General features: G+C 41.2%; 1 protein-coding gene across 1 annotated transcript; it reads left to right on the top strand.

The window, feature by feature from the left end:
* The first annotated feature begins 887 nt into the window (after window positions 1-887).
* cherp (calcium homeostasis endoplasmic reticulum protein) lies at window positions 888-12,950 on the top strand. The gene is made up of 21 exons (XM_076141609.1): window positions 888-1,061; window positions 1,865-2,038; window positions 2,578-2,616; window positions 3,241-3,410; window positions 4,464-4,601; window positions 4,719-4,870; window positions 5,706-5,817; window positions 6,474-6,563; window positions 6,647-6,851; window positions 7,240-7,403; window positions 7,770-8,024; window positions 8,484-8,679; window positions 9,003-9,080; window positions 9,237-9,397; window positions 9,872-10,005; window positions 10,299-10,385; window positions 10,573-10,725; window positions 11,200-11,316; window positions 11,421-11,515; window positions 12,229-12,414; window positions 12,636-12,950. Exons 1-21 carry the CDS (start codon window positions 1,037-1,039, stop codon window positions 12,671-12,673), a joined length of 2,769 nt encoding a protein of 922 aa, XP_075997724.1. The 5' UTR covers window positions 888-1,036; the 3' UTR covers window positions 12,674-12,950.
* The last annotated feature ends 874 nt before the right edge of the window (window positions 12,951-13,824 follow it).

Below are 13,824 nucleotides of genomic sequence, written 5' to 3'. Positions count from 1 at the left end.
AGAGAAGAGGATGGGAGGGGTGGATGAGACAAATGACTTTCTGTAAATGGTTTCATTGGAGTTTACACAGACACAAAGACTAATAATTCCAACAACATCCTTCACTTTGCCACAGGCACACGCACACAGACACACACAGACATACCTGTTCAAACAGTTTGGTTCCTCTTCATTCAATAAGCTGGAGAAAAAAAAAAGGAATATCTCTGTACATTATTCCATTCATCCTTGCTTCAATTATATGAACTTTGCCAGTACCGTATGCTGAAAAACAGCCCCAAACCACGATGCTGACCCCTCCAAACTTCACTGTTTTTATGGTTTTTTCGGGGTAATGTGCAGTGCCATTTGTCCTCCAAACATGATGTGTATTATGGCATCCAAAGAGTTAAATTTTGCTCTCATCTGACCAGACTTTATTCTCCCAGTATTTCACAGGCTTGTCCAAATGCTGTCCAAAACACTTTCAAGGCTATACGTCAATCTCTCTGTGACCACTCATTCCATTGTTTTAAATGAACGTGAGATTAAGGCAATAGGTCTTCTTGATTTTAAAACATGCATTACTATTGCACTACTCAGCTTGTTTCCATTTTGAAACATAATTCTTTTTGCCCTAGCTTTGCTTTTCCTTGTTGTAGAAAGCGCTTGAACTCAACCCTTCCATACAGTATTTCCAGAGCTAGTACCTTCGGTTTGATAGTTTTTTATGCTTCCTTAACAGCGTCCTCATTCTTGTATATGCCTACATGAGCCGGGAGCCAGAGAACCCCCTGCTGAGGGCTGGATTACACTCGGAGTGAACGCCAAAAAAAAGAAAAGAAAAGAACTATGTAAGACAGTCCACCGACCTACAGGGGGCGCTGTGGACAAAGGAGACCGTAATTTTCCGGGCGGCGGGCACTTATTGTTGTGGGTTCTTCCTCTAAATGGTAATACTTCATGCTTTGGGCCCATTTTATAGTAAGTATTGTATTAGTCCTTCAATAAAAAAAGGGAATTCATTTTGGTGTCTTCGTTGCAACTGGAGATAATCATGGATATCCCGATTCCACCTGATGGTGAGTACTGCTTTGCATCGTTTTACGATTTTCATTTAAAGTGGTTAGCAACCATGCTATCAAGACTTCCTACTGAACACTGTTCATGTGTGCCGTAATTGCCAAACATGCATGTATTTGTTCACAACAATATCCACATAACCACTGATGTAATCATTGCTATTCCAGTTCATCTATATTCCGTTAGTTCCTTTGTGTCGACATTCCAGGGTTGTCATTTGCTGGCTAACCAACGTAGCTAGCATAAAGCTAACCAGAATATACTATACATGCGACGCCTGAGGTTTTTATGTTTAGTTGGAGAGCCGAGGGCAAATGTCCATGAGATGCTGTAACCTCTGTGCAGACTACATTTGATGTTAGTTTGAACGAGGTCTTTCACAAATCTATATCATGTGTTCAGACTGATGTCACACACAGCCCAAATCGAAAGCTCAATGTGAACAGTTGAACACATTGTTTTAGTTTTTTTAACTGCAAATTATTTATTAAAGTTATATTCATTTTCACATCCTTCGGGACCACCAGCATTACTGCATTTGTGAAATAAGAATACTTTGATTAAATCCACTGTTTGTTGCATACAGCGTGTTTTACATGTCATCCTGCCACATTGTTAACCTAGGCTTACAACAGTGAATTCATTACACTATGTAATGAAATTAATCTTGTGAAATTGTGTGGCAAAACAACAACAAAGCAGACTTTAACACCGGAATGAGTGAACTAAACGCTTTTTTCCCCCTTGATTGACAGATCTCAAAGTGTCCCAACTTTTAATTTTCCCGTCTGTTTTGATGCAGATCAAGAGCTGAGGAATGTGATTGACAAACTGGCCCAGTTTGTCGCACGAAATGGACCAGAGTTTGAAAAGATGACGATGGAGAAACAGAAGGACAACCCCAAGTTTTCCTTTCTCTTTGGCGGGGACTATTTCAGCTACTACAAGTGCAAGCTTGTTATGGAGCAACAGCAGCGTATGTAGTTAATGCCACAGTCCACCGTCCAAACTGTAATCCACACATAAGCTTAGCATGGTGTTTGTGGATGATTTATCATTGTCTTAATCTTCTTCCTTTAAGAACTCAATGGAGGAGATAGTATTTAAGAAAACAAAACAATCAAAGGCACCACGTAAACGCCCGTAAAAACAAACAGGGTTGTAGCATTTCATTTGCAAACTACACTACAGGTTTACTGTTTTGCACTACATTGTCTTTAAAGTAGTTAGCATCACGTGTATACCTAACACTTGTATACTTATTGATTTTCATTGATGCCTTCAGTAGCTTTTAATGACTACTAACATGTCAGTTCTGATCTGCAAAAAGAGTGTACCTACATGCTGCCATCTTTCAGGCTATGTTTTCACCGTTGGCTCAGCTGGAGCTTTTCATAATAATTTTATCAATAATTGCCAAAAATAACCCCCCAGTGTTGATTAAGTTTGCATGGAGTTATGTCAATCATGTAATGCTGCTGAAATGAATTTTAAAATGTGCTTTTCTCCACATAGATCCCTCGGCCCACGACGGGGAGGAATATAAATCTGAAGGTATTTATTGGGACCCTGAGTCGTCATTTGAATTGTATGCAGTTGAAAGTTGGAACGCCATTTTGTTTCTGCATATCGTTGATGGATCATTAGTTGAGTCCGATTTGAGAAAAAAGAAACTTTGCATCCCCCAAAAATACCATTACTTACCACAAGGGGAATCGGTCCCTCAACTGTCAATCAAGTCATGTTCAAGCAGGGTGGATCAGGTAGGAGGGGGGAGGCCCATTAGCTCACTCCATAATCTTCCAGACTCCTGTCTTAATGATTGCACATTTCTTTTTAAGCCAAGAAACACACCTGTTGGGGTAACTAAATAAATGCATGTTAACAATGCTATAATTATCAACTCAAAGAAATGTGGGTATTGGAGGTCAGGGTGTTGATTATATCATATTGAGCCTTTCAGTGTAACATTAGCCATTCAAAATATCAGTTTGGTTAGAAGACAGATAAAAGTTTTGGTTGTGTCTTATTTGATCTTTTTTAAGTCACCTGATTTGGTAATGTTTTCTGTGGCACTGACCGAACTACACAGGTTCTGCTTTTACACAATTTGCATCATGTCAGCAAATTCACTAAGCCTCCGTGACAGCCATTACAACCACCTCTGTCATTTAGCAGATCTCTTCAACTCGGCCACCCAAGACCTTGTTGATGTCCCTCCTCCACCAATGCCCATGACTGCTCCACCTGCAATTCCTCCCCTGGTTACACCTTCCCTTGATGAGCTCATACAGCAGAGCCAGTGGAATCTGCAGCAGCAGGAGCAACATCTACACACACTTAGACAGGTACAGAATAAGGTAGAATACAAAATAACATCAGAAATTACGAATGTTACCTTTATAAATGACAAGAAAGATTGTTTCACATTTGCATCAGACACTTACAGAATGTTAATGTCCACTCTGCTAGTTCTATTGAACTGTTAAACATTGCACATTCAGTTTTGTGCTAATGTTCATGTAAATGTAACCCGTCATTCTTCAGAAGGGATGTCATGATACAAGCAAGCAAAGGTCATCAAAATAATAAAATGAGGGATATCATTTTTATTTACATATTTGTGTGTGTGGCCCTTTGTATTTGGACCCCATACATATATATACACCTTTACTCCATTCCTCCTGTCAAAACTACGACAGCGGAGTAGGATCACTGTTGAAATAAAACAATCAAAAAATCCCCCAAAAAATCAATGAATTGAATAGTTTTAGTTGTTTCCAAATTGATGAAACAATCATTCTGATGCATCACTCCATGAGTCAGGTCAATTTGTATATCCCAATATCACATCCCATGTTGTGGGTCTGTAAAGGGCTTTACAGACCCACAACATCAGGGACATTCCCGTCCCCGCCCAAAGGTCTCCATATTGTTTGAAAGAGTGGAGTGGTGGTTAAGCTTACATGTTGTTCATCTGAACACTGTCACAAGGTATAAATGCTACAGAAATACTATAAAGGAAAAAAATTGGGAATACATTTAAAATAATTTAATCAGCAGCTAAATACAATTTCTTTTCTAATGACCAAATGTTGTACTTGTATGGAAATCAGTGTATGATTTGACACACTTGACACACGTGGCTATCATAGGCAGACCTCAAGATCTAATAATTGTTCAATTCATAATTTTAAGCAAAATTCATCAGCTTTAAGAATCAAATCACAGAACATATTGTATTGTTTTGGCAACAGAATAGTGCAATGCAATATTTGTCAGAGAGCCAACCTCACAGTTAATTTCACATTTTATCTCAGCCCCATCAATCAAAATCTTGAGAAGTCTGACTGTTTGATAAGATGTAATCAATGTTTTTCTTAACCTTTTGTTGGAATTAGGAGCAAGTGACAGCAGCAATAGCGTTGGCTATGGAGCAGCAAAGCCAAAAGCTGCTAGTGGAAACGCAATTGGACATCACCGAATTTGATAACCTGTTGCAACCCATCATTGAAACTTGTACCAAGGATGCCATCTCTGTAAGCTAACTTGGATTTTTCTCACCCTTTTTATATGTATCAATTTCTGGTATTGGTAGAATTGGTTTACTTCTTGTCTTACTGTGTTTATCTCTACGTCTCTCTCTCACCTTTTAGGCCGGTAAGAACTGGATGTTCAGCAATGCGAAGTCTCCCCCACACTGTGAACTGATGACATCACATCTACGCAATCGCATTATTGCTGATGCCGCGCATTTTGAACTCCGTCTACACCTGATTTATTTGACCAATGATGTCCTTCATCACTGGTAAATGAACCTTCATATATACAAACACAAAGCTCTCTGTTTTCTCTGTTTAGTGTGAATAGAGTCCAAGTGTACGTTCTACTAAAAACAAGTCTACTTAACCATTACTTATCGATAAGCTAAACATCCTTTTTTTGTAATTGGTAAGATTCAAAAAGATGGTAAAAGAGCAGGTGAATGAAGACTCTCTGTATTTTGCCTCCATCTCCTCTACCAACGCCACCACATGTTTGCCCACTTGTGTTTGTGCTATCTTGTTTTGGGCTGAGACTGTTGCTGGGATACCTGCACTGCTCACTGAGGACACTGACAATTGAGAAATTGACTTGGTAGTCTTCTCAAACTGAACTGGGTTAGGCCAAAGAGGAAGAGGCTCAAATACTGAAATTCAATTTGAGAAGTGGAGCAAAAGGGAAGGACACCTGCACTCCTCCTTGTGGATGCAGCATGCAGAGCAGCCTTGGTCCTTATTTGCAGAACTAGGAGTACAAGGGAAGAATTTGAGACGGGCAATAAGTCACATGGCTCAGGCTGCAGTGACAATTACTGAGTGGTTGTGGACCACAAGAAATGTGGCACGTTCAACCATGCATGTTGATAAATATGTCATTGTGTTAAATAAAGTGTGTATACTGTATTGAGTATACTAGGTACTGTGAAAAGGGTAGAATTTAATACATTCTTAATGTAAAAGAGATTACCTTAATCTTAAAATAACATTTTGCAGACATAAAACAAATATTGGTTAAAATTGCATATTATTTCGTAGTGAGTGTTAAATTAGAAAACTATATATACTATATGTGTGTTTTATTTTTTTCCCGTGTCCTTTCAGCCAGCGTAAGCAGCAGAAGGACCTGTTGGCTGCGCTACAGAAGGTTGTGGTTCCCATCTACTGTACCAGCTTCCTGGCTGTAGAGGAGGAGAAGCAGCAGAAGATCACAAGGGTAACCTGCTGGGTTTGAAAGCACACTTACACACTAGGGAATGGATTTTGCTTCCTACATTACTGGATGGCTTATATTGTGAAATATTGACGGATCAGCTACTTAAGCATTATTCAGTATTTTAAAACTGTTATAAAGTATAAATATGAAATAAAGAGTAACAGAGTGGTGATTACATCATGATTTTGCTGAACAAATAGAATTTATGCTGTAGAAATTGACCTCATTCAAGGAAAAGTAAATCTCAGGCACTTAGACTTGCTAGTAAAGGCTGGAAGACGTTTCACCTCTCATCCGAAAGGCTTCTGTAGTTCAGAAACTTAAGTTGTAGTTGAAGTTGAAGTCCAGTTGCCCAAGAGTCTCTGTTCTTTGGATACCATGACCTGGATGACTGAGAACCTTTACAGAGACCTCATTCAACATTTTTGCATGACAAAATTACAATACAGTACAGAAACAAATTTAGAGTTTGCTAACATGAACTAAGTGATAAAACAGGGAGACTTTTGTAAGAATATGGTTAAATGTATTTATATAGTGCTTTCTCCTTGTTCTGGATGTTACCGAAATGGAAAATCACATGTCAGTACCATACAGTCACATTTTTTAGTTTAAAAAAACAAACAAAACATTACCCATTATTTTCTACTTCCCAGCTTTTGCAGCTTTGGGAGAAGAACAGCTACTTTGATGATGAAACCATTCAACAACTCCAGAATCCTGCACTGGGTCTCGGCCAGTACCAGGTGAGGGAACTTAAACTCCCAGGTGTTTTTTACAGGATATCACCAGTTTTTCCTTCTTTACTCACCTATTTTCTCTCTGGAAGGCATCGCTGATAACCGAGTATGCAGCAGCAGTGCAGCCGATCCAGCTAGCCTTCCAGCAGCAGATTCAGGCTCTAAAGACCCAGCATGAAGAGTTTGTTGGCAGTTTGAAGCACGGCACACCTCACCAGCCACAATCTGCTGCCGTTGGCCAGCTTGCTATCTCTGCAGACGCTGAAAAGGCCTCACCTGTTATCACACAATCAGGTGAGAAAACACAACATTTATCTAAACCGCTAAACAACTAGCATAGCATTTTCACTCCAACGGGAATCTGTTTTTATCTATATACGAGTCATACCAGACAGCAGCCTGCTCATATAAAACAGAACAGGTCTGCTGATCTGTCTGACAGGGTGTTATAGTATACACAATATAGTAAACACAATACCTTGACCTTAAGATTTAGTTAACATTGCTTCATTACTGCTTTACGTATGACATCATGGAAATATCAGGGGAATATGATTGGCAAAAAAGAAAACCTTATCTCTGCCAGAAGGATGCTGACAGAATCTGAATATTGCCAACAGAGACACACGACGCACAATTCGCAATTGTTTTACTGTCCTGTGTCGTTGTGTGTTGTGATTAGAGGATGTGAAGGCTCCCATGTCAGGTCCTCCTCCAGGGGAGTTTGATGGAGCTTCATCCCGGCAACAGGACCCCAGCAACCCAAGCGGACCATCAGATATTCCCCCCACCAAACCCACTTGGTACAACCCTCAGCACATTGGCCCCTGGAACCCCAACCAGCCGGTGAGAAGCTTTGTTTGTGTACGCGTCTTTGTTAGTGCTCTGCTTTGTGCTTTGTGCTTTTTATTGGAAGTTGTTGTGTGGCTGAGGCCAATAGTAGCACAGATCAACAACAAGATGCACCTATTAAAGAGTGAAACCAGGGGGAAATGATGACGTCTGAGGATCTGATTGGAGAATACAGAGATGTTAAATGAGATGACTTGAAAACCCTTGCCCAATACAACAACACATAGTTTCACATATACATGGCCCAAAGCTTCGGTAGTGCTCTGGGTTTGCAAAGTGTAGGTGTGTGTAAAAGTGAAGAAGAATACGAAGCCCACGAAGCTCGCTCTCATGCCCTTTCTAACATGTTTTCTCACTCAGCCTCCTTTTGACCCGAACCAGCCTCCCCCTCCTTGCCCTCCCTGGAACAGTCACGAGGGGATGTGGAACGACCAGAGGGACCCGGGGAGCTGGAGCGGAGGCCCACCTCGAGAAGGTGGGCCCTGGAGTGGACCGGGTGGCTCTGAAGCTGGTCCCCCATCATGGAGCTCATACGACCAGCAGCCCCCCTGGGGAAACCAGCCTGAACAACCTCCATGGGGCCAAAGAGAACCTCCCTTTCCCCCGCGTATGCAAGTAAGTGTGTGGAGTGTTTGTGTCCTTGTGCTCCTTTTTCCAGGTCATGTTTTCGCCTTGGTTTGTCTTTGTGTGGATGATAGCAGGATAAATCAAAACGTTGTTCAAGAAATTGTGTGCAAAGATGAGTTGTGAGCCAAATAACATTTTTGTATCCGTATCATAGATTATACATTTTTGTTGTTTTGCTTTTGGTACTTTTTTCTTTTTTACATAAGTACTAACTACGCGTATATTTGGCTCATTCATTGTATCAATTACGGAGATGTGACACGCCATATATGGGCGCCTGCACCGGGAACGCTGACAGCAACACAGAAAAAACACGAAAAAAGTTATCAGTTGTTAGAATGAAGCTTGGCCCTATGTCAATATTTCGATTATATATTTCTATACATAATTGAAATGAATGTGTAAAAAGGAGCATGTACTGGAATGTTTATCTCTCTCTGTTTATAGAGACCTCTCCATTTTCGAGGGCCATTCCCTCCCCACCAGCAGCCACCTCCGTTCAACCAGCCACCGCCACCGCCTCACAACTTTGGACGCTTCCCACCGCGCTTCGTGCAGGACGACTTCCCTCCCAGACACCATTATGACCGGCCACCCTACCCTCCTCATCGCTTTGACTACGCTCAGGGAGAATATCCGGGAGGTGAGTGCAAAGGCAGTAAGTGATTCATTTAATTAACATTCTTTTATATACACACCAGATATTGAAACATAGAACCATTCAAATGCTCTCGGAAAGCTTTGTTTTCACGTAGTTTGCCTGTAAAGCAACATTTTCTTGCAAAGTGGTATTATCTGCTGGCTCATTCAGTGCAATTTGAGCGACACAATTGTTTCTAGCCTCATTTGTTCATAAATGTCAGCACTGTGCAGGCGTCTACTCTCCCCCAGTTCCCATATCAATATCAATTACTATATTGTAGTAGTCCTTTTTGTGTAGTCTAACCAAATCCATCTATTTGATAGATATCGGTCCTCCTTCCCATCATCATCCCAACCAGAGGCTTCCTCCCCCAGGTATGGGTGCTGAGCATCCTCCCTGGGGTGGGGGCGGAGGTGGAGGCGGCGGCGGAGGCGGCGGTGGAGGCGGAGGTGGCGGAGGAGGTGGCGGAGGCAGTGGCGGTGGTGGAGGAGGTAGTGGTGGCGGTGGCGGTGGCGGAGGAGGTGGTGGCGGAGGAGGAGGTGGCGGAGGAGGCGGAGGAGGAGCGCAGCACCCAGACTTTGGCCCACCTCCGCACGGCTTCAATGGCCATTCACCTCACATGCGTCACCGGCAGCACCCGGTCCATGATGACCCCAGTCTGGTCCCTAATGTTCCCTACTTTGACCTGCCAGCTGGTCTCATGGCGCCACTAGTCAAGGTCGGTACTTTCCTTCTGATGTGATTCCAAGTGTGTGAACATGATTAGAATTATTTCCAGCGAGAGCTAGAGTTTTTGTGCTGGTGGGCCAGCTCTGATACACACTTGATATGATCATGCAGGCCAAATATAATTACACCGCGGGCCAGATTTGGCACGCGGGCCTGAGTTTGACACCCCTGGGTTAGGGCATTTGAAAAATACTTGCCTTTTAATGTTTCTGCATGTATGTGTGTGTGCATCTGCAAACCCCAATTCCAATGAAGTTGGGACGTTGTGTAAAACGTAAATAAAAACAGAATACAATGATTTGCAAATCCTTTTCAGCCTGTATTCAATTGAATACACTACAAAGACAAGATATTTAACACACAGCACACTTTTGTACTTTGCGTCATATTACACCCTGTAAAGTGCTCAGCCTGTGCCAAGATCCTTCTGGTTGTTTCTTAATTGTTTCCATCTATCGCTCAGCTTGAGGACTGTGATTATAAACCGCTGGACCCGAAAGACATCCGCTTGCCCCCTCCCATGCCACCCAGTGACCGGCTGCTTGCTGCTGTGGAAGCGTTCTACAGCCCTCCATCTCATGATAGGCCCCGAAACAGGTACACACACGATAACGTCTACTGGACAGACTTCAGTGCATTTCTGTGCTTTTATGTAGTTAAGTTAAGTATTTCCTTCCATTCCATGTATTAGGACTGAGAAGCTGTTTCTTTTGTCAGGTGACTGTGTTTTATGAGCTGATACCATGGGTACATCAACTACATCAATGTGCAGCAAGTAGATCAGTTTCTGATGTACCTATGATAGCAGTTCATTAACATCAGAGATTGATATCAAGAGAAAATGGCTATAGAACCTGAGTTTACAGATAGCTGTGATTTGTTTCTGCCAGTGAAGGCTGGGAACAGAATGGCCTGTATGAGTTCTTCAGGGCCAAGATGAGAGCCAGGAGGAAAAAAGGACAGGAGAAACGCAACAGGTAATTCATATCATCTTAGTCATATCATCAACCTCGTGTTCCTTTACCTTGTGGCTCCTTCCCTGTCTCTCTCCGGTATATGTGCTCACAGATTGTTACTGTCTATAATGTTCCACACATTTTTTGTCAAGTTCCTGTTCCCATGACTTGTTTCTTTGGACCTCACCTGCTCCATTCCTTTTGCCAGTGTCCGTGTAGGGAGCCACTCCAGGAGTCGTTCTCGCAGCAGAGGGAGATCTTCGTCCCGCTCTAGCTCTCACTCCTCCAAGTCCTCCAGGTCGCAGTCGCGCTCCTCTCGATCCCGTTCCCACAGCGGCTCTCGCTCCTACTCTCGCTCCAGGTGTGTTAACAAACACACACATTTATTTGATCACAATAAAACCTGTACATACAAAGGGAATGATGATACGTAATACATATGGATTCTGTGATTGAAAAACTAGCAAGAGACGTGAGATGGGATTGTGTCATTTAATAATATATAACAATGAAGTAGTCTTAACTTCTACAGACATGGCTAAAATGTTGGTACCATTCCAATAAAATCAAAACACATCTTTCTCTGACATAAGTAAGTCATTGACATCCACCATTCTTTATTCCAAATTCCATTTAACTGATACTTTGCTTTTGATTTTTCGAGGTAACATTATTTAAAATGGTGAAAGAAATGGCCTGGACAAAAGTATTGATACCCCTAAGAAGTTTTCAAATTCTGGGTCAAACAAGGAGCCAGGAGAGATTTGTATGATTTTCTTCTTCCTTATTGTCATGAGCAGTGTCAAGTAATCTTGTTTATCCTGCCTTCCTTAAGGTCCAGGAGTAGATCCAGGTCATCTCGCAGTCACTCTCGCTCTAAATCCAGATCCCGATCTCGCTCACCCACCAAGAGACGTCGCGGGCGAGAGAAGTCCCGTAGCTCCTCCCCTTCGTAAGTTTTTCAAATTTCTGCTCTTTAATGATTGGATTTCACGAAAGGCCATGTGTGGTGTTGTATAATAATGATGATGACTACTACTCCTGTTCTCTTCACAGCTCCACTTCAGTTCTAGGTGCTCCTCCCTCCAAACTCACTGGGGATAACAGGCTTGGTGAGGAGAACAAAGGCCATCAGCTCCTCATGAAGATGGGTACGCTCTTCATCTGCATTTTTCTTCTACATGATAGAAACAGTGCATTTTAAGTCATAATGTGAACATTTAGAAAAGTTGCAAGTAATGAAAACTGAAATTAAAAAGAAAAGTAAAAGCATTTTTTTAGTGAAAATCAAAACAAAACTAGAAGCGTGAATTGGAAACAAACTAAACTGAAACAAAACAAAATTACACTCAAAAACCAACCAAAATGAAAGAGGTTGTAACAAAAGTGTGCTATTTCTATTTTTGAATTTTAAAAACTACAAGCAGAAACCAAAGAGTAGATAGACTTATATGATCTTTATGTTATCACTATGTTTCATCTCTAGAAATTGCACAGTAGACAATATTTGCAGAGCAGCATGTCTGTTTTATCATTGGGCTATCATGCAGGGCTCAGAAACATGATAGGCAGGTTCTTGTTTTAAAGGGAAGGACAGGAAATATTAAGATATCTCATTTCCATAAATCTAAATCAGCTGATTTGAGTTATCTGAATGTGCAGCCCACAAATGGAGTTTAGCAACTGCACATCTCAACTCTTCAAGAAACTTCTTTCAAGAAAATAATAATGAAGATTGATAAAATGTTCATTCCAATTCACATGAAACCCTGGAAGCTAGCCACTCTGGCACTCTTCATGTTCATTCATACGTTATATATCTACTCATTTGTTCTTGCCTTTCTACTTAATTATCTGTTTGTAGGCTGGAGTGGCTCAGGGGGTTTGGGGGCTAAGGAACAAGGTATCCAAGACCCCATCAAAGGGGGAGGTGTGCGGGACAAGTGGGACCAGTACAAAGGAGTTGGGGTGTCACTAGATGACCCTTATGAGAACTATCGCAGGAATAAGAGTTACAACTTTGTTGCAAGAATGAAGGCACGTGAAGAAGGTAATGAAACACGCCTCCAGCTCTAATACGTAAACACATTTTAAACACTTTCCTAAAGTAATAGCATCTGGTCGATCAAGAATCGATTATGCATTTATACCACTAGGGGTCAGCAATCACAATGATGCCCTGAATAAGTCTTATGCACATTGTTACTTAAAAACTATTTGTCTTTCATACAGGAGTAATAATTCAATAAAAACACTTTTCTATTACTTTAGTGAATCGGGAACCTCCAGAGACGCCTCCCGCAGAGTGACATCGCCGTAAGACATCAACCAACCACTTCTCCATGACCTCCAATGTGGATCCAAATGTCCCTCTCGCTGGATTTGCTCATCTTTCCCCAGTTTGCTGATCAGACTCAGCACCACCAAACTACTGAAACGTTTGCTTTCACCTTTCTGCTGTAATAATTAGTATGTGAATTTTACAGCACTAACACACGTTATTGGTCTCAATCACATTCATTGCAGCCGGAACAGTGAAATAAAAGATCACTTGCTCCCAACATTCATTCACTTAATCTCAACAAAGACTCCAAAAACTTCCTGAGGAGCCAAAGTGTCGGCTCTTAGTGTGAACGCTGTTATGTTGTCACAAATAAAGTGTAAGGCTTTTTATGTTTCTTTTCATGGTGTTACTTTGTCATTCATGTGGTTGTATTTGTGGGTTGGTTGTGTATATAGGAAATAAATCTCTCTAAATAAAAGCAGAGGACAGTGCAGTGAGACAAACAACAACTGAGTGAAATGTGTGCTTCTTCAAATGATAAATGAATTTCAATGAAACCTATACTATATGTCCTGCCTTTATTTACTTTGTTTGGGTGCTTACATAATTATTCCTATGAAATTGTTCATGTTTTTTAGTCAAATTTGGTTTGGCTTGATTTCAAGTCTAAATTGAGTTAAACGGAATTACAATCAAATATTGATTCTCAATTTTTTAGACTTTCTAGAATCTAGACTAAACCACTGAAATGAAACTCTTGAGCTAAACATGGTTAATTCAGTTGTTCTCAAATTAATCAATCCCACCCCACCAGTGTGTCACACAACTCACTGATTTTTATTGACAACTATCAGCAATTAAGAGGTTCCAATATGTACGGAATTCATTAAATTATAGCCAGAACCTTTGATTTATATTCTGACATACACCGATTAACCACAATATTAAAACCACTGCCTGAAGGTGCTTCACCACACACAGTGTGAAGTGTGAGTGAAGTATGAATTTTGTGGCCGGAGAGAGCTTGGGTGGTGGTTGGGTTGCTGGAAGCCCATCCATTAATAATGTATGTACAGCTGGATATAATTCTATCACAAACTCTCTTTAGAACAGTATAGCCACATTGGTATTCGATACAGTGTGTATGTATACAGTTAGGTCCATAAGTATTGGGAC

The sequence above is a fragment of the Genypterus blacodes genome, unplaced genomic scaffold, assembly GCF_046128005.1.
Source record: "Genypterus blacodes isolate CSIRO-AG114 ecotype Tasmania unplaced genomic scaffold, CSIRO-AGI_Gbla_v1 ptg000019l_1, whole genome shotgun sequence".
Lineage (NCBI taxonomy): Eukaryota > Metazoa > Chordata > Actinopteri > Ophidiiformes > Ophidiidae > Genypterus > Genypterus blacodes.
The sequence above is the reverse complement of the archived record's forward strand: the minus strand, read 5'-3'. Positions and strand labels throughout refer to the sequence as shown.

Excerpts from the sequence above, each read along its gene's own strand:
- cherp (XM_076141609.1), top strand. The coding sequence starts at position 1,037 with ATGGATATCCCGATTCCACCTGATG. Across the intron at positions 9,081-9,236 it reads TGCTGAGCATCCTCCCTGGG|GAGGAGCGCAGCACCCAGAC; the intron begins GTGGGGGCGGAG and ends GAGGAGGCGGAG. Across the intron at positions 11,317-11,420 it reads TCCCGTAGCTCCTCCCCTTC|CTCCACTTCAGTTCTAGGTG; the intron begins GTAAGTTTTTCA and ends TTCTCTTCACAG.